The sequence below is a fragment of the Bombina bombina genome, chromosome 2 (genome assembly GCF_027579735.1).
Source record: "Bombina bombina isolate aBomBom1 chromosome 2, aBomBom1.pri, whole genome shotgun sequence".
Lineage (NCBI taxonomy): Eukaryota > Metazoa > Chordata > Amphibia > Anura > Bombinatoridae > Bombina > Bombina bombina.
This window is the reverse complement of record NC_069500.1, coordinates 769,406,600-769,432,188: the sequence shown is the minus strand read 5'-3', so window position 1 is coordinate 769,432,188 and position 25,589 is coordinate 769,406,600. Positions and strand designations below refer to the sequence as shown.

The 25,589-nt window shown below is 41.3% G+C and overlaps 1 protein-coding gene across 1 annotated transcript in view; it reads left to right on the top strand.

Moving 5' to 3' along the window:
• Window positions 1-25,589, top strand: part of TMEM161A (transmembrane protein 161A) — a 48,116-nt gene that overhangs the window by 16,278 nt on the left and 6,249 nt on the right. Inside the window, exons 5-11 of the mRNA XM_053702915.1 lie at window positions 3,616-3,772; window positions 3,946-4,097; window positions 4,353-4,413; window positions 7,031-7,174; window positions 7,287-7,400; window positions 17,657-17,831; window positions 18,017-18,113. Of these exons, the coding sequence (XP_053558890.1) occupies window positions 3,616-3,772; window positions 3,946-4,097; window positions 4,353-4,413; window positions 7,031-7,174; window positions 7,287-7,400; window positions 17,657-17,831; window positions 18,017-18,113 (900 nt within the window). The remainder of the gene's footprint in view (window positions 1-3,615; window positions 3,773-3,945; window positions 4,098-4,352; window positions 4,414-7,030; window positions 7,175-7,286; window positions 7,401-17,656; window positions 17,832-18,016; window positions 18,114-25,589) is intronic.

The window sequence follows — 25,589 nt, the reverse complement described above, 5'->3', positions numbered from 1 at the left end:
GGGGGAGAGAGCGCAAAAGAGAGGAAGGGGGAGAGAGCGCAAAAGAGAGGAGGGGGAGAGAGCGCAAAAGAGAGGAGGGGGAGAGAGCGCAAAAGAGAGGAGGGGGGAGAGAGCGCAAAAGAGAGGAGGGGGAGAGAGCGCAAAAGAGAGGAGGGGGGAGAGAGCGCAAAAGAGAGGAGGGGGGAGAGAGCGCAAAAGAGAGGGGGGAGAGCGCAAAAGAGAGGGGGGAGAGCGCAAAAGAGAGGGGGGGGAGAGCGCAAAAGAGAAGGGGGAGAGAGCGCAAAAGAGAAGGGGGAGAGAGCGCAAAAGAGAAGGGGGAGAGAGCGCAAAAGAGAAGGGGGAGAGAGCGCAAAAGAGAGGAGGGGGAGAGAGCGCAAAAGAGAGGAGGGGGAGATAGCGCAAAAGAGAGGAGGGGGGAGAGAGCGCAAAAGAGAGGAGGGGGGAGAGAGCGCAAAAGAGAGGAGGGGGGAGAGAGCGCAAAAGAGAGGAGGGGGGAGAGAGCGCAAAAGAGAGGAGGGGGGAGAGCAAAAGAGAGGGGGGGGAGAGCGCAAAAGAGAAGGGGGGGAGAGCGCAAAAGAGAAGGGGGGGAGAGCGCAAAAGAGAAGGGGGAGAGAGCGCAAAAGAGAAGGGGGAGAGAGCGCAAAAGAGAAGGGGGAGAGAGCGCAAAAGAGAAGGGGGAGAGAGCGCAAAAGAGAAGGGGGAGAGAGCGCAAAAGAGAAGGGGGAGAGAGCGCAAAAGAGAAGGGGTAGAGAGCGCAAAAGAGAAGGGGTAGAGAGCGCAAAAGAGAAGGGGGAGAGAGCGCAAAAGAGAAGGGGGAGAGAGCGCAAAAGAGAAGGGGGAGAGAGCGCAAAAGAGAAGGGGGAGAGAGCGCAAAAGAGAAGGGGGAGAGAGCGCAAAAGAGAAGGGGGAGAGAGCGCAAAAGAGAAGGGGGAGAGAGCGCAAAAGAGAAGGGGGAGAGAGCGCAAAAGAGAAGGGGGAGAGAGCGCAAAAGAGAAGGGGGAGAGAGCGCAAAAGAGAAGGGGGAGAGAGCGCAAAAGAGAAGGGGGAGAGAGCGCAAAAGAGAAGGGGGAGAGAGCGCAAAAGAGAAGGGGGAGAGAGCGCAAAAGAGAAGGGGGAGAGAGCGCAAAAGAGAAGGGGGAGAGAGCGCAAAAGAGAAGGGGGAGAGAGCGCAAAAGAGAAGGGGGAGAGAGCGCAAAAGAGAAGGGGGAGAGAGCGCAAAAGAGAAGGGGGAGAGAGCGCAAAAGAGAAGGGGGAGAGAGCGCAAAAGAGAAGGGGGAGAGAGCGCAAAAGAGAAGGGGGAGAGAGCGCAAAAGAGAAGGGGGAGAGAGCGCAAAAGAGAAGGGGGAGAGAGCGCAAAAGAGAAGGGGGAGAGAGCGCAAAAGAGAAGGGGGAGAGAGCGCAAAAGAGAAGGGGGAGAGAGCGCAAAAGAGAAGGGGGAGAGAGCGCAAAAGAGAAGGGGGAGAGAGCGCAAAAGAGAAGGGGGAGAGAGCGCAAAAGAGAAGGGGGAGAGAGCGCAAAAGAGAAGGGGGAGAGAGCGCAAAAGAGAAGGGGGAGAGAGCGCAAAAGAGAAGGGGGAGAGAGCGCAAAAGAGAAGGGGGAGAGAGCGCAAAAGAGAAGGGGGAGAGAGCGCAAAAGAGAAGGGGGAGAGAGCGCAAAAGAGAAGGGGGAGAGAGCGCAAAAGAGAAGGGGGAGAGAGCGCAAAAGAGAAGGGGGAGAGAGCGCAAAAGAGAAGGGGGAGAGAGCGCAAAAGAGAAGGGGGAGAGAGCGCAAAAGAGAAGGGGGAGAGAGCGCAAAAGAGAAGGGGGAGAGGGAGCAAAAGAGAAGGGGGAGAGGGAGCAAAAGAGAGGGGGGAAGAGAGGGGGGAAGAGAGAGAGCAAACGAGAGGGGGGAAGAGAGAGAGCAAACGAGAGGGGGGAAGAGAGAGAGCAAACGAGAGGGGGGAAGAGAGAGAGCAAACGAGAGGGGGGAGAGAGAGAGCAAACGAGAGGGGGGAAGAGAGAGAGCAAACGAGAGGGGGGAAGAGAGAGAGCAAACGAGAGGGGGGAAGAGAGAGAGCAAACGAGAGGGGGGAAGAGAGAGAGCAAACGAGAGGGGGGAAGAGAGAGAGCAAACGAGAGGGGGGAAGAGAGAGAGCAAACGAGAGGGGGGAAGAGAGAGAGCAAACGAGAGGGGGGAAGAGAGAGAGCAAACGAGAGGGGGGAAGAGAGAGAGCAAACGAGAGGGGGGAAGAGAGAGAGCAAACGAGAGGGGGGAAGAGAGAGAGCAAACGAGAGGGGGGAAGAGAGAGAGCAAACGAGAGGGGGGAAGAGAGAGAGCAAACGAGAGGGGGGAAGAGAGAGAGCAAACGAGAGGGGGGAAGAGAGAGAGCAAACGAGAGGGGGGAAGAGAGAGAGCAAACGAGAGGGGGGAAGAGAGAGAGCAAACGAGAGGGGGGAAGAGAGAGAGCAAACGAGAGGGGGGAAGAGAGAGAGCAAACGAGAGGGGGGAAGAGAGAGAGCAAACGAGAGGGGGGAAGAGAGAGAGCAAACGAGAGGGGGGAAGAGAGAGAGCAAACGAGAGGGGGGAAGAGAGAGAGCAAACGAGAGGGGGGAAGAGAGAGAGCAAACGAGAGGGGGGAAGAGAGAGAGCAAACGAGAGGGGGGAAGAGAGAGAGCAAACGAGAGGGGGGAAGAGAGAGAGCAAACGAGAGGGGGGAAGAGAGAGAGCAAACGAGAGGGGGGAAGAGAGAGAGCAAACGAGAGGGGGGAAGAGAGAGAGCAAACGAGAGGGGGGAAGAGAGAGAGCAAACGAGAGGGGGGAAGAGAGAGAGCAAACGAGAGGGGGGAAGAGAGAGAGCAAACGAGAGGGGGGAGAGAGCGCAAAAGAGAGGGGGGAGAGAGCAAACGAGAGGGGGGAAGAGAGAGCAAAAGAGAGGGAGAGTGACAGTAAGAGGGGAGAGAGAGAGAGAGCAAAAGAGAGGGGGAGAGAGAGAGAGAGCAAAAGAGAGGGGGGGGAGAGAGAGAGAGCAAAAGAGAGGGGGGGAGAGAGAGAGAGCAAAAGAGAGGGGGGAGAGAGAGAGAGCAAAAGAGAGGGGGGAGAGAGCGCAAGGGGTGGGACCGCTGTATTGCAAAAAATGGCCCATGTACACAGGCTTTAGGACTAGATTTATATAATCGAAAAACATTTAACCATTTTTTTTTTTTACATGACTCATCCTCCTCCTATAGCGTCTACCCCTGTTTTTTCTATTATAGAAGGAGAGTGGTACAGTAAATCGGATGCGTGTGCCTTCTATATAGAGAATAGCAGTGCACTCAGGCTGCCTTCTCTCAACATCTCTTCCTGGAAGACCCAGCACTTAAACTGAGGCTGAGAGAAGGCTGCATGAGGAGCACTGATATTCTCTGTATAGAAGCTTATGATTGGCTGTAGTACTCTGCTTCTATAGTGCAAGAGATAGGTAAGGAAGGTTGTTTTGCAAGATTGTATTAACTTTATTTTTATTTTCTTTATATTACATATTGCTTCTTAAGGGATCGATTTTTGTGTCCCTTTAAGAATTTAATATGATCCAAGTATTTAAAGTTGTGGTATTATGTTGTCTGATTGAACTTTTTTTTTTTTTCTTTTTCCCAGTGCTTCGTTACTTCCTGGAGTACCAGTGGTTTATAGACTTTTCATTGTACTCAACTTTCATCTATCTGTTTACTGAGGGATATTACTGTCTGGTAGATGCCTCAAGCGAAGTGAATATAGGGGTCCTCTGGTGTTTACTGACGGTCATCTTCTCTGTGTATCCTTGGAATATTATTGTGGGGCGGGGGGCTTGATGAAGTTTATTATGTTCGTTATTGGACCCATACATTTGTATTCTAGAGTAGACCAACAATCCTAGTTGCTGTTGTCTTTTCACTGCATGTAACTGGTGCTTTTATGGTCTGTGTTTCCTTAAACAAAAGGTTACAGTAAAGTCCTATTCACGGTTATGCAACATTACTTCCGCTCAGAAGAGGGAGGAGAGCGATCCGTCTGTCTGACCTTTGCCTTCTTCTTTCTTCTCATTGCCATGATAGTGATGATTGTCAGAGAAGAATATCTGGAATTTGGACTGGAACCAGGTGATGATGGCATATCCAGTATACATTGGGCCAAGCAAGAAAGTCATGTGACTGGTGTTATTCATTTTGATGACTGTTTATATAGTGACTGAACCAGAGACCAATCACTTTATAAACAAGGATGACAATGACATAATTATGTGCTTCTGGATTGCTTATGTGATACATACATGAATATGAGCAAGCAACCACCCTGCCCATCTGTCATGTATTAGTGAAGGTTCTGTGCTTAACCATCTGTTTTTCTCATTCCAGGTCTGACCAGCTTTTGTGATAATTTGGAACGTTTCTTAGTGCATCATGGCTGGCAGTGGTCGTAAGTGAATTTACTTGTTGAGCAGCATGGTGGTAGATCAGATTTGGGATGTTGGAACGAAATTTTAAGAAGCAACTGATTATGTGTTCATTGTATTCAAAACAGCTGCAGGAAAAACTTTTAAAGGGATTGTGCTATCTTCCACCCCCACTAGGATGTTTATCTCTACTGTTGGCTTTTATTATTTACAAGGCTTTTCTATAAAATAATAATAGAGATATGCGTTAGAGCTAAACCCCTACAGCAGTGGGAAAAACTCTAGAGTGTATTTCAAACAACATAAAAAGTTTTACTTTTTATGTTGTTTCAATGCTTTTCTATAGCCAACAATGCAATATTGACATTTTCATTATAGGTGGCATTCACAACCGACAAAATCAGTTATTTCAAAGACAAAATAAAGGTAAAATAGCTATTTGAAAGCATTTGAATACACTCCAACTGATTCAATGGATCACAAAACACATTAAAGTGGAGAAAGTTTTACAATTCACTGTCCCTTTAAATTGTGTTGGTTCAATCTTATGTGCCTGATTGCCGGTATATTTATGTGGGTTTTTTTTTTACCCTCTATCCCTAGTAGTAGCATCCACATTGGCTATGAGATGAACATCTTGCATCCTCCTGCAATTTGATTTTCAGCATTTTGTCCATTGTATAAGGGGTAGTCTCATACTTGTATTTGCAATCCACCCTTTTTTATACTGAATCACACTAATTAGGCATTTATTTATTTATTTATATATAAATCCAAAGGCAAAAAAAGGCACTCACTGTTCACAATAAAATATAACTTTTAATTAGTATTCAAAAGTTAAAACGACATAACGTTTCGGTGTTCACATAACACCTTTGTCAAATGTCAAAAACAGTTATATTGAAGACAAAAACAAGGGGAGTAATGTATCTTAGGCACATGGATTAGATTCGTTCTGATTCAATACATGTAGATTTGCTGATATTAGACAAACGAATCATTCAAATGTCCCTGCTATCCATGATTGATCGATTTTTTTTAACTGTAATTACACTGTATTATGATTTTAAATGGTTTGCGCTCCTGTTGCATGATCTTCACTGTGAGCAATACGTGTTGCTGTGGTCAGTAACTATAGGCCAGTGTGTATTGCCTAGTGCATTAATTGATGGGCTGCTATGCCTACTTTTGAAACCGGGATCTATTAGCCCGGTATAGTTATGGAGGTATTGTATACCGGTTGCTATGGTAACTTGATTGGGCGACGTGATACCACGTGGTCACGCTACGCTACGCAGCAACGTCATGACGTCACTGCGCACATGGATGATCAGCGTACAGGAGCGCCAAACGATGATGTACATAAGGTTGTGTGTGTTAAGGTATGATAGGTGAGTGGTTGGGCATTAAGTTGTCTATAACTGTTTTTGACATTTGACAAAGGTGTTATGTGAACACCGAAACGTTATGTCGTTTTAACCTTTGAATACTAATTAAAAGTTATATTTTATTGTGAACAGTGAGTGCCTTTTTTTGCCTTTGGATTTGTGGATTTTCATTTAAGTTCACCCTGGCTGCTGTACAGACTGTTTGATGTGCTGATCTGTTTTTGGGATACAATATATATATATATATATATATATATATATATATATATATATATATATATATACTCACAGGAACGAACAATTAGCTCAGTACTATTGTTTGCTTGTTAGCCTGTTCTATGGCGATTTACCACCTGGGTGCAACTTCTTTTAGCCCAGTAATGCTTTTCACAGAGAAGAACTTCCCTGTAGTATATCAGTCTGATCCCGCCTATTACGGTAAGTCCAGCACCGAAATACCAGGCAATTCCTCTCTGAACAATGAACACAGCAACCCCAGACGATCGTTTCGGCCTTCATTGGGCATCGTCAGTGAGGTGTAGCCATATTCCTCTAAGCAAGGAGTTCTCTCTGTGTGTATTTAGTCTCCCTATGGGAAAAAGGGGCAACCAGACGTGGACTCCTTGCTCAGTGTGCTTAGAGGAATACTGCTACACCTCACTGACGAGGCCCAATGAAGGCTGAAACGATCGTCTTGGGTTGCTATGTTCCTTGTTCAGAGAGGAATTGCCTGGTATTTCGATGCTGAACTGACTGTAATAGGCGGGATCAGACTGATATACTACAGGAAAGTTCTACTCTGTGAAAAGCATTACTGGGCTAAAAGAAGCTGCACCCAGGTGGTAAATTGCCGTAAATCGCCATAGAACAGGCTAACAATGGTATTGAGCTGGTTGTTCGTTCCTGTGTGTGTGTGTATATATATATATAGTTTTTTTTGTCCGCAAATTAAGCAGGCTTATGTATTGAGTGCTCTTTTTCTATATAAATCACTGCCCCTGTTCTTATTTGGAGGGGAAAATAGACCTCCTTCAATATCTGCCTCTATTATTATAAAACAAATTGTACTTTGTAAATTGTAAGAATTTTATCGTATTTTCCAGTAGAGACATAACAGTGGACAATTATTTTATTTACCAGTAAAAGCCATACATGTTTACAAAGTAATATTTATTTTTTAATTTTTTTTTTTTTTTTAAATACACAATGATACCTGCTTTATTATTTGTTTTCCCTTTTCTTCATTTTTTAGGGTTCCCTTTACTAAACTAGCCTTCAAAATCATGCTGGTTGCCCTCTGTTCTTTCCTTGGCGGATGTCTCACCTTCCCCGGTTTGCGCTTGGCACAGACTCACCTAGATGCACTAAAGATGACTGCTGACCGCCCGCTACTACAGTAAGTTTATTAGTTAGCCATTTAGCTACTTGGTAGGAATGTACACATGTTTTACTAGCAGAAGATAGACTAAAAAGCATCAGTAACAATGTATATTTCCTTCTCCATACAGGCTCTTGCTTCATGCCAGCTTCCTCCCGCCTGTTATTGTTGTAGTATTGTGGATCCGGCCAATAACCAGAGACTTACTACTAAATGCACCAATGGGGAAGGAGTCTGTTCAGTTGTGAGTGACATCAGCAAGTAGCTCTGTTTGCAGATCGATTGTACACATACCCAGGTCTTACATCGCTGTATACAAGTTACAGATTTATTGATTCATGTGGAAATTCTATTTAAATTTTTTTTCTCTTAATTCTCCATACTAGCATTACATGTGTAGTTTATTCTCAAAAGCTATTTGGAGAGGATTAATGCTTCTCCTTACATTAGTATGACACCCTATGACTTATATGCAGCACTTTTCCTATTATCAAATGCAGTAATATATTGCTGTTTTTTTATTTATTATTTTTGGTATGATACTAACGCATAGCAAAAATTATTACAGGAGTAACCGAAACATACAAAAATACACAACTTAAAAAAATATCCAAATATAAAACCCAGTTAACTAACCTTATTAATTATCTTCTGGCTGCCATGGTATTGGCATAAATGCTAATTACAGAACCTTTAGGAGACTGGATCCCGCAAGAACCTAGCAACTAAATACCAAATACTTTGATTAGCATCTCCATGATGAGGAAATAGTACACATAATGGAGATCTCCAACAATATTTAAGGTTTTGCATTGTTAATAGTCATGTAAATAGGGCAAATTCTCTATGTTGTAATGTAAAGTTTGTGGTGAAGAGCTGGAACAACTTTACAAAGTCATAAGGAGGATTGTGTTTTTCTACCCAGCAGCTGTAAGTTGTTCCTTCAAGGTGAAAGAATTAAGTTTAACAAAAGTATCCCAGGAGGCTTATGCAATCACGTTCCTTGATAAGGGAATACTGCAAACCAGGTCAATGTCAGAAGTATTAAAATGTTCTTTGTGGTATCAGAAAAAGAATGAGCACAGATTTCTTATTAACAGAGTGATCTTCTGCAATCCTTTGTAACTGTTATCACCTGGGTGTGATTATCTACAACTGCTTTATAGGGATCTATTGAATGGAAAGATCCTTTCAAAAAGTCATCTTTAGGATGTTGATTGCGTTCAAACTAATGCAAGTCAAACTCATCCTAAACTCTTAACTTGGCTTTAGTTTCTTGTAGCTCTCTAGTGCCAATTCTGCTTCTTCTATATCTTGCTCTTTGAATAACTACATTTAAATTAAGTAGGTACTTCAGGTATCACTGTATCTAGGATCATCTGAGGGAATAGCAATATTCCTGTGTTAGAAAGCCTAGCACCACCATCTTTGTCTACCAGAGAGTACTTGATTATGGTACCTGCCATAATAAACACCATTTGCTTAAAGGGACATGAAACCCACATTTTTTTCTTTCATGATTTAGAAAGAGCATGCAATTTTAAACAACTTTCCAATGTACTCCTTTTATCTAATTTCCTTTATTCTCTTGATATCCTTTGGTTAAAAAGCATATCTAAATAGGCTCAGTAGCTCCTGATTGGTAGCTGCACATAGATGCCTTTTGTGATTGGCCACAAATGTGCATTGCTATTTCTTCAACAAAGGTTATCTAAAGAATTAAACAAATATAATTGAAGTAAATTGGAATGTTGTTTAAAATTATCTTCTCTATCTGAATCATGAAAGAAAACGTTTGTGTTTCATGTCCCTTTAAGATATAAGCAAAGGGGGGAATAATGCTGCTACTTCTCCCAGTCTCCAGGCCATGCCCCCTCTCTCTGATTTATTTTGTCATTGTTTTACTATTATGTGAATTTTGCTCCTCTTCCATTTCAGGCAGCTTTTTATCTCCTCCTGTCCAAATTGCATATGTCAGTTTGGTGGGTGGTGTTAAGGGGACACTGAACCCAATTTTTTCTTTCATGATTCAGATAGAGCATGCAATTTTAAGCATCTTTTTAATTTACTCCTTCGTTCTCTTGCTATCTTTATTTGAAAAAGAAATCTAAGCTTTTTTTTAAATTTTTGGTTCAGAACTCTGGAAAGCACATTTTTATTGGTGAATGAATTTATCCACCAATTAGCAAGAACAACCCAGGTTGTTCACCAAAAATGGGCCTGCATCTAACAGCTATTCCAATCAATATGAGATATAGGGGTAGATTTATCAAAAGTTGGGCAGGCATGATCCACTGTAGCAGATCATGTCCGCCCCACATCGATAAATGCGAGCAGCGTTCTTAACTTAAGTTTTAGGCGGACCTGAAACTTCGGTGGTAGATTGCAGCATCCACTGCTTGATAAATCTACCCCATAGACTCAAAAATACTTGGGGGTTTAACATGTACCAGAGTAATCTTCAGCCATTGTGTCATGGGTCAAGATACTTCTTTAACATGCTGGATTCTTGTTTCATTCTGTAATATCTTTAAAGGAACATAGTAAGAAAAATGTGTCTTCTTTTTACCATACTCATTCTTCCTTTGTTTTCCCCCCCCCCACCCTTGTAAAAGCATAGTTAAAACCACTCATACTCATGTAAAACCTTTGAAGCCCTAATGCAACTTGGAGCAACAACCATCTAGTTTTACAGATCAAATATTTCAGACAGAATGTTCTTAAATTTATGGAGAATTTGCATCATCTGCAGCTAATGCATGATAGCACATTAGAGCTACAGAAGAATTTTCCGAAGATATTCAACTATGAAAGATTGTCAGTCTGTTTAATGTTTTACAGAACCTCAAACATCATTTTATATGGTCACTTTAATCTCAGGAAGGGTTTCAGTGCATAAACATTTACCGTAGATATCAGAGGCTGGAGAACAACTCTGCCCAGGAATATGGTAGTCTGTCATCAGCTACTTCATTTAGAAATAAATGTTATTTACTGAGTAAAACCGTTTTAGGTGCTTGGCTAAACATTTTCCTGAAACAATCAACTGATACGTCATATTTTTTTATCTCTTCATTCTTGACCTAAAGTGAAAAGCCTCTACTATCATGAATTGGGGTTAAGTAGTTTTTTTTACCTTTACCAGGTATCCAAAACCTTGAATCCTGTTATTTTAAGTTGCAACAAAAGCTGAGCTAAGAGGTATACTTTTCTATCATCAGTATATGGGCAATTGTAGAAATAGATCACATGGCTTTAGAGGCTCCAAATTGATCTCTACCACTTTTCTTACTGGTTTAGAAGCTGGTACCTTGAAGCCTGGAAGGGGTCAGTTTTCACAGTGAGCCCATGCACCCCAATCCTAATAAATCTGGTTAACCAATCAGGATGCATATCATTTTCTACAACTTAATCTGGTTGGAGTTAGATATGGTAGAGACGTTCTGCAAAATATTTACTTTGGCAAATATGTGTATTTAATTTACCTTCCTGAAGTTTTTTTTGACTAAATAATAACTTTTAGAATTTTCCTTGTTGATTTTTAAATGAGTGGCACATAGCAGCTGTGGGACATTAATCACAGAAATTGGGTTAAACACATGGCTAAATGCACACATTTGTGTGATACAAAAATAGGCTACAAAGGTAATTACTGTTTGTACACAATAAATAAACTGTCTTTTAAGAGGATACCCTACTTTTTATCTTAGCAGATTTATAATTTAGGGTTCGATTGTCCTTAAGAAAAGTTTCTTATGATTTTGTACAGAAAATCCACATTAAAAGTCTGTGGGGAGTTTTGTGGGTAAATAATTTGATAAACTTCTCTACAGGATTGAGATCGACACCTTAGTTGTGGCATTTGTAATAAAAATGTATTGTTACTGGCACATCATTTTATTCATATTTATATTATATAATTTAGTTATAAGTGAGTATCAAAAAAGGTAGTTATTCCAACTGAAAGAGAAAATGCTTTACTGAATTTCCTAATGAATACAATAACTTATATCAAGGTAATGTTTTATTATTATTATATACATTAATAAATATAATAGTTTGAAATAATATTTATATTCCACTGTGAGATGAACTTCTTGTATTTTCACTTGAAATGAAATAAAATCTTAATTCCAGGCACCTTCCTATAATCTATAAGTAGAAAGTGTCTCAAATAATTTGTTGTACAAATCTACAGTAGTATATTGCAAAAATAAAATGTATTTCTTTCATGTAATTGGCAAGAGTTCATGAGCTAGTGACGTATGGGATATACAATCCTACCAGGAAGGGCAAAGTTTCCCAAACCTCAAAATGCCTATAAATACACCTCACCACACCCACAATTCAGTTTTACAAACTTTGCCTCCTATGGAGGTGGTGAAGTAAGTTTGTGCTAAGATTTCTACGTTGATATGCGCCTCTCAGCATTGTTGAAGCCCGATTCCTCTCAGAGTACAGCGAATGTCAGAGGGACGTGAAGGGAGTATCACTTATGAATACGATGATTTCCCTAACGGGGGTCAATTTCATAGGTTCTCTGTTATCGGTCGTAGAGATTCATCTCCTACCTCCCTTTTCATATCGACGATATACTCTCAAATTACCATTACCTCTAATGATATCTGTTTCAGTACTGGTTTGGCTATCTGCTATATGTGGATGGGTGTCTTTTGGTAAGTATGTTTTTCATTATTTAAGACACCTCAGCTATGGTTTGGCACTTTATGCATTTATATAAAGTTCTAAATATATGTATTGTACTTATATTTGCCATGAGTCAGGTTCATGTATTTCCTTCTGCAGACTGTCAGTTTCATATTTGGGGAAAATATTCATTTTTTTAAGGAATTTATTTTTTACCTGGGGTTTAGTCTTTTTTTCAATTGACTACTTCTTGCAAATTGCTCGCGGTATTAGGCCCGTGGGTGTGTCAAATGCTAGACTTTATTGCGTCATTCTTGGCGCGAAGAATACGTCTGACGCAACTTCGTCAACTATGACGCCGGAGCCTTACACATGGTTGCATCATTAGTGACGCGAGTGTGTCATTTCCGGTTATTATTGGCGCCAAAAAAGTTTCAGTTACGTTGTGCGTCATACTTGGCGCCAAACTTTTTCATTATTTTAATACCCCATTGATGTTTGCCTCTTGCCTTTTTCTCTATCAGAGGGCTATGCTTTTTGCATTTTTTCCCATTCCTGAAACTGTCATATAAGGAAATTGATAATTTTGCTTTATATGTTGTTTTTTTCTTTTACATTTTGCAAGATGTCTCAATCTGATCCTGCCTCAGAAGTTTCGGCTGGAACATTGCTGCCTGACATCAGGTCTACCAAAGCTAAGTGCATTTGTTGTAAGATTGTGGAAATTATTTCACCAAATGTCATTTGTAATAGTTGTCCTGATAAACGTTTACATGCAGATAGTGTATCCATCAGTAATAGTACATTGCCAGTTGCAGTTCCTTCAACTTCTAATGTGCATGATATACCTATGAATTTTAAAGAATTTGTTTCTGATTCTATCCAGAAGGCTTTGTCTGCATTTCCACCTTCTAATAAACGTAAAAGGTCTTTTAAAACTTCTCATTCAGTTGATGAAATTTCAAATGACCAACAACATAATAATTTATCCTCCTCTGATGAGGATCTATCTGATACAGAAGATCCTTCCTCAGACATTGACACTGACCAATCTACTTATTTATTTAAAATAGAGTATATGCGTTCTTTATTAAAAGAAGTGTTAATTACTTTGGATATTGAGGTAACCAGTCCTCTTGACGTTCAGTCTAATAAACGTTTAAATGCTGTTTTTAAACCTCCTGTGGTTTCTCCAGGGGAATTTTTCCTATTCCTGAGGCTATTTCTGATATGATTTCTAAGGAATGGAATAAGCCAGGTACTTCTTTTATTCCTTCTCCAAGGTTTAAAAAATTGTATCCTTTACCAGCAAATTCTATAGAGTTTTGGTAAAAAATCCCCAAAGTTGATGGGGCTATTTCTACTCTTGCTAAACGTACCACTATTCCTATGGAAGATAGTACTTCCTTTAAGGATACTTTAGATAGGAAGCTTGAATCTTATCTAAGGAAGGCCTATTTATATTCAGGTCATCTTCTCAGACCTGCAATTTCTTTGGCTGATGTTGCGGCTGCATCAACTTACTGGTTGGAGAATTTAGCTCAACAACAATTGGATTCTGACATAGCTAGTATTATTCGCTTACTGCAATATGCTAATCATTTTATTTGTGATGCCATTTTTGATATTATCAAAATTGATGTTAGATCCATGTCTTTAGCTATATTAGCTAGAAGAGCTTTGTGGCTTAAATCTTGGAATGCTGATATGACATCTAAATCTAGATTACTATCTCTTTCCAAGGTAATAATTTATTTGGTTCTCAGTTGGATTCTATTATTTCAACTGTCACTGGGGGAAAGGGAGTTTTTCTACCTCCAGGATAAAAAACCTAAGGGTAAATCTAAGGCTTCTAACCTTTCGTCAAAATAAGGAACAAAAACTCAATCCTTCCCCCAAGGAATCTGTTTCCAATATGGAAGCCTTCCTCAAATTGGAATAAAACCAAGCCATTTAAGAAACCAAAGTCAGCCCCTAAGTCTGCATGAAGGTGCAGCCCTCATTCCAGCTCAGCTGGTAGGGGGCAGATTAAGGTTTTTCAAGGATATTTAGATAAATTCTGTCCAAAATCAATGGATTCAGAGCATTGTCTCTCAAGGGTATCGAATAGGATTCAGAGTAACCTCCTGTGAGAAGATTTTTTTTCTCTCACGTATCCCAGCAAATCCAGTAAAAGCTCAGGCTTTCCTGAAGTGTGTTTCAGACCTGGAGTCTTCAGGGGTAATCATGCCAGTTCCTTTTCAGGAACAAGGTTTGGGGTTTTATTCAAATCTATTCATTCTCCCAAAGAAGGAAAATTTATTCAGACCAGTTCTTGATCTGAAAATGTTGAATCGTTATGTAAGAGTACCAACTTTCAAGATGGTGACTATAAGGACTATTCTGCCTTGTGTTCAGCAAGGACATTATATGTCCACAATAGACTTGCAGGATGCATACCTTCATATTCCGATTCATCCAGAACATTATCAGTTCCTTAGATTCTCTTTTCTAGACAAGCATTACCAATTTGTTGCTCTTCCATTTGGCCTAGCAACAGCTCCAAGAATCTTTTCAAAGGTTCTAGGTGCCCTACTTACTGTAATCAGAGAACAGGGTATTGCGGTGTTTCCTTATTTGGACAATATCTTGGTACTAGCTCAGTCTTTACGTTCTGCAGAATCTCACACAAATCAACTAGTGTTGTTTCTTCGGAAACCTGGTTGGAGGATCAATTTACCAAAAAGTTTATTGATTCCTCAGACAAGGGTCACCTTTTTAGGCTTCCAGATAGATTCAGTGTCCATGACTCTGTCTCTAACAGACAAGAGACATTTAAAATTGGTTGCAGCCTGCCGGCACCTTCAGTCTCAGTCATTCCCTTCAGTGGCTATGTGCATGGAAGTTTTAGGTCTTATGACTGCAGCATCGGACGCGATCCCCTTTGCTCGTTTTCACGAAACCTCTACAGCTTTGTATGCTGAACCAATGGTGCAGGGATTATACAAAGATATCACAATTAATATCCTTAAATCCCAATGTACGACACTCTCTGACGTGGTGGATAGATCACCATCGTTTAGTTCAAGGGGCTTCTTTTGTTCGACCAACCTGGACTGTGATCACAACAGATGCGAGTCTTTCAGGTTGGGGAGCTGTTTGGGGATCTCTGACAGCACAAGGGGTTTGGATATCTCAAGAGGCGAGATTACCAATAAATATTTTAGAACTCCGTGCAATTCTCAGAGCTCTTCAGTTTTGGCCTCTGTTAAAGAGAGAACCATTCATTTGTTTTCAGACAGACAATATCACAACAGTGGCATATGTCAATCATCAGGGTGGGACTCACAGTCCCCAAGCTATGAAAGAAGTATCTCGGATACTTGCTTGGGCGGAATCCAGCTCTTGTCTAATCTCTGCGGTGCATATCCCAGATGTAGACAATTGGGAGGCGGATTATCTCAGCCGTCAGACTTTACATCCAGGGGAGTGGTCTCTCCATCCAGATGTGTTCTCAGATTGTTCAGTTGTGGGGTCTTCCAGAGATAGATCTCATGGCTTCTCATCTAAACAAGAAACTTCCCAGATACCTGTTCAGGTCCAGGGATGTTCAGGCGGAGGCAGTGGATGCGCTGACACTTCCTTGGTGTTATCATCCTGCTTACATTTTCCCGCCTCTAGTTCTCCTTCCAAGAGTGATCTCCAAAATCATCATGGAACAATCGTTTGTGTTACTGGTGGCTCCAGCATGGCCACACAGGTTTTGGTATGCGGATCTGGTTCGTATGTCCAGTTGCAAGCCTTGGCCACTTCCGTTAAGGCCGGACCTACTGTCTCAAGGTCCGTTTTTCCATCAGGATCTCAAATCATTAAATTTGAAGGTATGGAAATTGAACGCTTAGTACTAAGTCATAGAGGTTTCTCTGACTCAGTGATTAATACTATGTTACAAGCTCTGTCTCTAGAAAGATTTATTATAGGGTTTGGAAGACTTACATTTCATGGTGTTCTTCTCATAAATTCTCTTGGCATTCTTTTAGAATTCCTAGAATTTTACAGTTTCTTCAGGACGGTTTGGATAAGGGTTTGTCTGCAAGTTCCTTGAAAGGACAAATCTCTGCTCTTTCTGTTTTATTTCACAGAAAGATTGCTATACTTCCTAATATTCACTGTTTTGTACAGGCTTTAGTTCGTATTAAGCCTGTCATTAAATCAATTTCTCCTCCTTGGAGTCTTAATTTGGTTTTGAAGGCTTTACAGGCTCCTCCATTTGAGCCTATGCATTATTTGGACATTAAACTACTTTCTTGGAAAGTGTTGTTCCTTTTAGCTATCTCTTCTGCTAGAAGAGTTTCTGAGCTATCTGCTCTTTCTTGTGAGTCTCCTTTTCTGATATTTCATCAGGATAAGGCAGTTTTGCGGACTTCTTTTCAATTTTTACCTAAGGTTGTGAATTCTATCAACATTAGTAGAAAAATTGTTATCCCTTCTTTGTGTCCTAATCCTAAGAATTCTTTGGAAAGATCTTTACATTCTTTGGGTGTGGTAAGAGCTTTGAAATATTATGTGGAAGCTACTAAAGATTTCAGGAAGACTTCCAGTCTATTTGTTTTATTTTCTGGTCCTAGGAAAAGTCAGAAGGCTTCTGCTATTTCCTTGGCTTCTTGGTTGAAACTTTTTTGATTCATCAAGCTTATTTGGAGTCGGGTCAGGCCCCGCCTCAGAGGATTACAGCTCATTCTACTAGATCAGTCTCCACTTCGTGGGCCTTTAAGAATAAAGCTTCAGTTGATCAGATTTGCAAAGCGGCAACTTGGTCCTCTTTGCATACATTTACTAAATTCTACCATTTTATGTATTTGCTTCTTCAGAAGCAGTTTTTGGTAGAAACGTTCTTCAGGCAGCTGTTTCAGTTTGATTCTTCTGCTTTTGATTTGAGTTTTTTTCTTTCATTTATGAGAATAAACTTATTTTTTTGGGTTGTGGATTAATTTTTTCAGCGGAAAATTGCTGTTTTTATTTGTATCCCTCCCTCTAGTGACTCTTGCGTGGAGTTCCACATCTTGGGTATTGCTATCCCATATGTCACTAGCTCATGGTCTCATGGACATAATTTATGTAAGAACTTACCTGATAAATTAATTTCTTTCATATTGGCAAGAGTCCATGAGGCCCACCCTTTTTATGCTGGTTATGATTTTTTTGTATAAAGCACAATTATTTCCAAATTCCTTTGTTGATGCTTTTTACTCCTTTCTTTATCACCCCACTACTTGGCTATTGGTTAAACTGAATTGTGGATGTGGTGAGGGGTGTATTTATAGGCATTTTGAGGTTTGGGAAACTTTGCCCCTCCTGGTAGGATTGTATATCCCATACGTCACTAGCTCATGGACTCTTGCCAATATGAAAGAAATGAATTTATCAGGTAAGTTCTTACATAAATTATGTTTTTGCTAAATAAATGCAATGAACATTAAAAATATGAATACAATGTTGCAGAGTTTGTATAAACATAGCACACCAGACAGTCTTGACAGCATTTTGGTTAAGATAATCCTTTTTTTGCTCCCTCCCCATTAGGTCAGGAAAGGAGTATTTATACCTTTTTAGACAGTTTATTGACATCATTATAAGTAGCCAGCAAGTAATAACAAACTTATAACCTTGAGCTAAAAACACAAGTAGCATATTGGCTTCATTAAGAGTGGTCATAAGACAAAATCATTTTAGAATAACCTCTCTCTAAGGCATAAGGGGGAAAGGTACAAACTGTGACAGTATAGAGCTAGATATCTGTCCTATAGTGCCAGATTGTTATTGCTCTGATAATCTTCGCTATTTAATAATCCACGTTTCCTTCTTTCCATTCAGGATGTCAAATTCTGCTTACAACAGTTTCCGTTTGTGGATCATTGTGATATTGTGTCTGCTACGCTTTGCCATGACCCGTTTCCATCTGCAGGCTTATCTCTGTCTTGCAGAACGTTGGGTGGATCAGATGAAGAGAGAGGCAGGGCGCATCTCTGTGTTGGAGATCCAGCGCAAGGTAAGTGGGTGGCAACTTATAACCTATGTGTCCAATCTTTGTGGTCAGCAGTTTTATGCAGGAGGCATAGATTTGTTTACTGCAAAAAAATACTTAGTAAATTGTAGCACTGTTATTAGGTGAAAATGAACTTTAGTTCATTAATAAATTGTGATTTGTTGGCATACTCTTGTCTTTCTGTACAGATCTCGCGCATTTTCTGCTATCTGACTGTGGTTGCCCTGCAGTATCTGGCGCCCGTTATCCTCACTTTCCACTGTGTCCTCCTGCTTAAGTCTCTTGGTAAGTAAAAACACCTGGTTTGGGGCAAATGCATGACACCTCAAAATATTCAATGGACATTAGACACTTTGAAATGGATATATATCCAAAGTGCTTGTTATCAGACATTGATCAATCGTAACAGAAGTCAAATGCAAGTTACAAAATAGTTACAAAAAGTGTTTACCAAAAAGTTGTATAAACTAACCTATATCAAACGATGTGTCTGTGTTGTTCAGTAAATCATAGATGTTCTAAATACAGACTTGCACAGGGACATATTGTATCTGAGTATCCTCTATCAAAACCGTGGCGAAGGGCAATCATAATGTATATAATCTACAGCTACTGCTTACCATAATCGTTGTCAACGATGCCAATAGTGTGTGGAACATATCTATCACCTCCAGTATGTCCTGGTAAGAGGCAGTGACTGTGTGGACACCGGAGCAAATTAGCCCCGCGCATATGGGGCATGTATTATAGTGTTAGGGAAATTGCTATGTGGAAAACTCGAAGCATGTACTACAGTGTTTAAGGCACCATCAGGAGTGATTAATGAACAGGCATACGATCTGATCGCATGAATGGGTAGCCTGTTCACAAGCATAATTACTAAGGGAATGATAGGCCAAGTAGTATACCGATCCATGTGCTCGCATGCAAAACAAAGAGCATAGCATTAATATTGGAATTATTACAAGATCAATCCTATAGCCATTTGTAAACCCACAATTTGCTACATAAATATGCCTAATACGTACGATAGAGTATTAACATATGTGGTGAAATAGTAGAGGTATGTTATAGACAACATAACAGTTATATGATCAAAAAACGTGATATAAAATTGCAACCTCATTTTCGCTATTTCATCACCACAAATAAATAACCGGCTGAGAATAGTAGGCAGAAAAAAAAATCGGCAAAAAATAACTGACACGATATTAACAGGCCAAGTACTATACCAATCTCTACTGTATCAAAATAGTGTGCATAATAGGGACATTGACATCCCCATAAGATCAGTCCTATATCAATTCATAAGCCCATAATATCCAACACAGATATACAGTAGGGCAAAAAAGTATTTAGTCAGCCACCAATTGTGCAAGTTCTCCCACTTAAGAAGATGAGAGAGGCCTGTAATGTTCATCATAGGTATACCTCAACTATGAGAGACAAAATGTGGAAACAAATCCAGACAATCACATTATCTGATTAGGAAATAATTTATTTGCAAATTATGGTGGAAAATAAGTATTTGGTCAATATCAAACGTTCATCTCAATACTTTGTTATATATCCTTTGTTGGCAATGACAGAGGTCAAACATTTTCTGTAAGTCTTCACAAGGTTATCATACACTGTTGCTGGTATGTTGGCCCATTCCTGCATGCATATCTCCTCTAGAGCAGTGATGTTTTGGGGCTGTCGCTGGGCAACACAGACTTTCAACTCCCTCCAAAGGTTTTCTATGGGGTTGAGATCTGGAGACTGGCTAGGCCACTCCAGGACCTTGAAATGCTTCTTACGAAGCCACTCCGTTGCCCGGGCATTGTGTTTGGGATCATTGTCATGCTGAAAGACCCAGCCACGTTTCATCTTCAGTGCCCTTGCTGATGGAAGGAGGTTTGCACTCAAAATCTCACGATACATGGCCCCATTCATTCTTTCATGTACACGGATCAGTCGTCCTGTTCCCTTTGCAGAGAAACAGCCCCAAAGCATGATGTTGCCACCCCCATGCTTCACAATAGGTATGGTGTTCTTTGGTTGCAACTCAGCATTTTCTCTCCTCCAAACACGACGAGTTGTGTTTCTAACAGTTCTACTTTGGTTTCATCTGACCATATGACATTCTCCCAATCCGCTTTTGGATCATCCAAATGCTCTCTAGCATACTTCAGACGGGCTCGGACATGTACTGGCTTAAGCAGGGGGACACGTCTGGCACTGCAGGATCTGAGTCCCTAGTGTGTTACTGATGGTAGCCTTTGTTACATTGGTCCAGCTCTCTGCAGGTCATTCACTAGGTCCCCCCATGTGGTTCTGGGATGTTTGCTCACCGTACTTGTGATCATTTTGACCCCACAGGGTGAGATCTTGCGTGGAGCCCCAGATCAAGTGAGATTATCAGTGGTCTTGTATGTCTTCCATTTTCTAATGTTTGCTCCCACAGTTGATTTCTTCACACCAAGCTGCTTGCCTATTGCAGATTCAGTCTTCCCAGCCTGGTGCATGTCTACAATTTTGTTTCTGGTGTCCTTTGACAGCTCTTTGGTCATCACTATAGTGGAGTTTGGAGGGTGACTGTTTGAGGTTGTGGACAGTTTTTTTTATACTGATAACAAGTTCAAACAGGTGCCATTAATACAGGTAATGAGTGGAGGACAGAGGAGCCTCTTAAAGAAGAAGATACAGGTCTGTGAGAGCCAGAAATCTTGCTTGTTTGTAGGTGACCAAATACTTATTTTCTACCATAATATGCAAATAAATTATTTCCAAATCAGACAATGTGATTGTCTGGATTTGTTTACACATTTTGTCTCTCATAGTTGAGGTATACCTATGATGAAAATTACAGGCCTCTCTCATCTTAAGTGGGAGAACTTTCACAATTGGTGGCTGACTAAATACTTCTTTGCCCCACTGTACCTAATACATATAATATATGAAGATATGCGGTGAAATGGTACAGGTATGTTATTAACTTTATAACAGTTATACTTACACACAAAAATGGGATATACACCTGCAACCTCATTTTTGCTATTTCAACACCACAAATAACCGGTGAAAATAATTGGCAGAAAATAACTGTCAAGAAAATATCTGGCATGAGATATCCAGGCATAAGAGGCAAAACAAGACTGTTTGGGTAATCAAATATTGAAGTGGTTATGTCTTTAGAAGCCTATAGATAAAAATAACGTCCATATAAAACACCTGTTACTTATGAAAGATCGGGGACACAAAACCACATATGCACAGACTAGCAGGCACCAAGGCATATAGAGTTAGAGAATCCGACCTTAATTTAGCACCAATATACGACAATGGATCTGTCAACACCATGATCTAGCAATCTTTATACACCTTCACAAAAAACAATGCCAATCGATACTTGCATTTAGTCCCCTTGGATGTCCAATGTCCAATTTATGTATCCAGCGAGCCTCAACCTGTAGCAGTCGCGAGGCAGAAGTGGAACGTGATCGATCAATTGGAATCTCAAGTCCTTCACTGTATGTCCTTTATGGTTAAAACATCTTGCTACAGGTTGGTCACTGTCTCCTTTTTCTATGGCTGTGCGGATGGCCATCCGAGGTTTTACCCACGTAAAACAACCCACAAATATAGCTGAATAAATAGACCACATACAAATTTGTGCAGGTTAGATAGTGCTTGATAGGGTATCTTTTGTTGGTATAGGGATGTCTAAAACTAATTCCTTGTACCATGGAATGACAAGTGACACAACTAGGGCATCTGTATGACCCCTTCTTAGTGAATTTAAGTCATGTCTGTTTGTTATAAGTGTTGTGGGTCTGTCAGTACCAGGAGTTCACATAAGCTTTTTCCTCGTTTAAAGCCTACCCTAGGTGGTGAAAAATCATGATATGGAAGTGTTGTGTCACTCTGAATGATATGCCATTCTTGGGTCAGTTTCTCACCCATTTTCCTTAGCTGTGATGTAAATGTAGTAATGAAGTTCATCCTCTTTGTATCTTTATGCACCTTTGTAGTTATCATGAGGTCCCTTTGTGTCAATCGTGTGGCTTCCAATTTGGCACTACGGATGTCCTCATTCCTGAAGCCTCTTTCAGCAAACTTTCTTTCTAATGACACGGTGAGTCCACAAATCATCTCTAATTACTATTGGGAATATCACTCCTGGCCAGCAGGAGGAGTCAAAGAGCACCACAGCAAAGCTGTTAAGTATCACCTCCCTTCCCTCCAACCCCAGTTATTCTCTTTGCCTATGTTAAAAGCAAGGAGGTGGTAAAGTTTAGGTGTCTAGAAGAAGATTCTTCAATCAAGATTTTATTATTTTAAAGCACAGCAAGATTGTCCTGCTTCTTCCTGGGGTTTAGCCATAGCCCATGTCAGTCTCTTCAGTAGAGCAGTGGTGGCTTTTAAGCAACTGGGAACTTGTGGGGTATAATCCTCACTGCACCTTCCAAATAGTTGTTGCTGCCCTATCCTGAAAGCCTGATTAGGATTATTCTTATATCTTTCCTAATATTCCCATGGGTCCATGTGAGGGAGATGACCTCTCATACCATGTGAGCTGCCCTGCTGCCAGACAGATTGATCTTCAGGTAAGTGCCTATTTTTTTATTTCCTTGAAAAGGAAAAGAGGAGAATATGGCACTTTATCAGTTAAGTCTGTTTTTTTTTTTTTGGGAGGCTCAGATTTGTTTTATTCATTCCGGTTTAATTCCGGACTTTGTGGGACAAGAGTCAGTGTGTTTTTACTGTGTGACAAGGCTCCGGCATTGATGGTAATGGCGGCCGGTCTCTTATAGTTAGAAACGCCCACGAATGGGAAGGGCGGTTTCTCTGAGGCAGCAATTTAGTGTTGCGCGCCTTTCCGGAGCACTTCCTGTTAGTTCCGGTCCGGAGTGGTATTTTGCTACGTTGCTGCTTGTAGAGCAGTGTTTAGTTAGTAGCCGTTTTGTAACAGCTAGATTTTGAGTCCGGATCGTATTCAGAGTGTAATTCGGTTCACAGGAGGACAGGTAGGTGCCTCAGCAAGCAGTGCTGAGGTGAGGAGGCTGTCTGAGGTTTATAGTGAACTGCTGCTTAGCGGTAGTTAAAGAATAAAAGAAATTATTTTTACTTTTAAAATTTAAAGTGACAGTAACGTTTTTGGTATTATTTTTCTAACCTAAATAAAGCAGTTGCGTTTATTTTGTTTGAACATTGGGTAAAGATGGACCAAGAGGCCCTGCAAAACGTTACATGTAGCTTGTGTTTTGACTCTAATGTGGAACCCCCAATCCCTTTTTGTTCCTCATGTATTGAAAGAACATTAAATTACAGGGATAAACTTTTTGATTCTGAGCCATCATTAGCTAAGGTGGATGCTGTTCAGGGCTGTTCAAGATATGCCGCAGCTTTCTCCTCAAGTGTCCCAAACTTTATTGTCTACACATGCAGTGCCCTGCGCTTCCTCTCACACTCCGGTTGGAGTTACGCTGCAAGACATTGCTACCCACATATCTTCTGCAATAACTGATACGCTGTCTGCCTTTCCCATGCTGCAGGGAAAACGCAAGAGGAAATCTAAGGAATCAGTGAGTAAGGTTTCTGACAAAGTTGGGGATATTCCGATTGCTTCTTCCCAGAAGTCTGAGGAGGAAGATACTTTGGTAGCATCTGAGGGTGAAGACTCAGACAGACAGTGTAATTCCTTCTCCTGATGCTGAAGTTGTATCCTTCAGGTTTAAGCTAGAACACCTCCGGTTGTTACTTTAAGAGGTTTTGGCCACCTTGGACGACTCTGACATGACTGTCGTAGTCAATCCTAAGTAGTCTAGTGAGTTAAACAAATACTTTGACGTTTCTTCCTCAGTGGAGGTTTTTCCGGTTCCTGACCGGGCTACAGAGATTATTGGTATCCTGGTATCCCTTTTTCTCCATCCCCCTATTTTTAAGAAGATGTTTCCAATAGCTGACTCTATCAAAGAGTCTTGGCAGACAGTCCCCAAGGTGGAAGGGGCAATTTCCACTTTGGCTAAGAGAACCACTATTCCCATAGAGGATAGCTGTTCCTTTAAGGATCCTATGGATAAGAAGTTGGAAGGGTTACTTAAAAAGATGTATGTACACCAGGGTTTACAATGGCAACCTGCTGTGTGTATTGTTACCGTCACCAGCGTGGTAGCATACTGGTTTGATGCGTTGTTGGATTCTATTCAGACAGATACTCCCCTTGAGGAGATCCAGGATAGGATCAAGACTCTTAAGTTGGCCAATTCCTTTATTACAGATGCTTCCCTACAGGTCATTAAGTTGGGAGCAAACTGGCCCGCAGAGCTTTATGGTTGAAGTCTTGGTCTGCGGATGTGTTATCTAAGTTTAAGCTTTTGGCGATTCCTTACAAAGGTAAGACCTTGTTTGGGTTGGGCTTAGCTGAAATTATTTCAGATATTACGGGAGGAAAGGGACATTTCCTCTCTCAGGATAAGAGGAATAAGCAGAAGGGACGTCAGAGTAATTTTCGTTCCTTTCGAAACTTCAAGGCTAAATCTTCCTCACCCTCTGCCAAGCAGGAACAGTCCAAGCCTTCCTGTGGGTTAAATTAGTCTTGGAACAAGGGAAATCAATCTAAGAAGCCCATTAGTGACTCTTAAATCAGCATGAAGGGTCTGCCCCAATCCTGGACCGGATCTTGTGGGGGGCAGGCTTTCTTTCTTTGTTCAGGCCTGGGTTCAAGATGTGCCGGATCCTTGGGTGTTGGACATTGTATCCCAGGGTTACAAACTAGACTTCAAAACCTTTCTTCCCAGAGGCAGGTTTCTGCTCTCGAGGTTATCTGTAGACCAGATAAAAAGACAGGCATTCTTACACTGTGTCCGGGGCCTTTCCGACTTAGGAGTGATAGTTCCTGTTCCAATGCAGGAACAGGGTCTGGGATTCTACTCCAATCTGTTCGTGGTTCCCAAAAAAGAGGGAACCTTCAGACCAATTTTGGATATCAAAAGCCTAAACAAGTTCCTCAGAGTACCGTCCTTCAAGATGGAAACTATTCGTTCCATTCTTCCCTTGGTTCAAGAGGGTCAATTCATGACAACTGTAGATTTAAAGGATGCGTACCTACATGTTCCCATCCACAGGGGTCATCACAAGTTTCTCAAGTTTGCCATTCTAGACACACACTTCCAGTTTGTGGCTCTTCCATTTGGCTCCCAGAATTTTCTCAAAGGTCCTGGGAGCCCTGTTGGCGGTGCTCCGGTTGCAGGGCATTGCTGTGGCGCCTTATCTGGACGACATTCTGGTCCAGGCGCCTTCCTTTCAACAAGCAAACTCTCACACAGAGATGTTGTTATCTTTTCTGCGTGCGCACGGATGGAAGGTGAATTTGGGAAAGAGTTCATTGATTCCAGCTACAAGGGTATTGTCCCTGGGAACCATATTAGATTCCTTATCAATGAGAATATTTCTGACAGAGGTCAGAAAATCAGTCCTCTCCTCGGCCGTCTGTGGCTCAATGTATGGAAGTGATCGGTCTGATGGTAGCTGCCATGGACATCATTCCGTTTGCCCGGTTCCATCTTAGACCTCTACAGATATGCATGCTCAGACAATGGAACAGGGATTATGTGGACCTGTCTCAGCAAATTCATCTGGATCAGGCGACAAGAGACTCTCTTCCTTGGTGGTTGTCTCGGGATCATCTCTTTCTTTCAGGGAACCTGCTTTCACAGACCCACCTGGGTGATTGTGACAACGGACACCAGCTTGCTGGGATGGGGAGCAGTCTGGGGC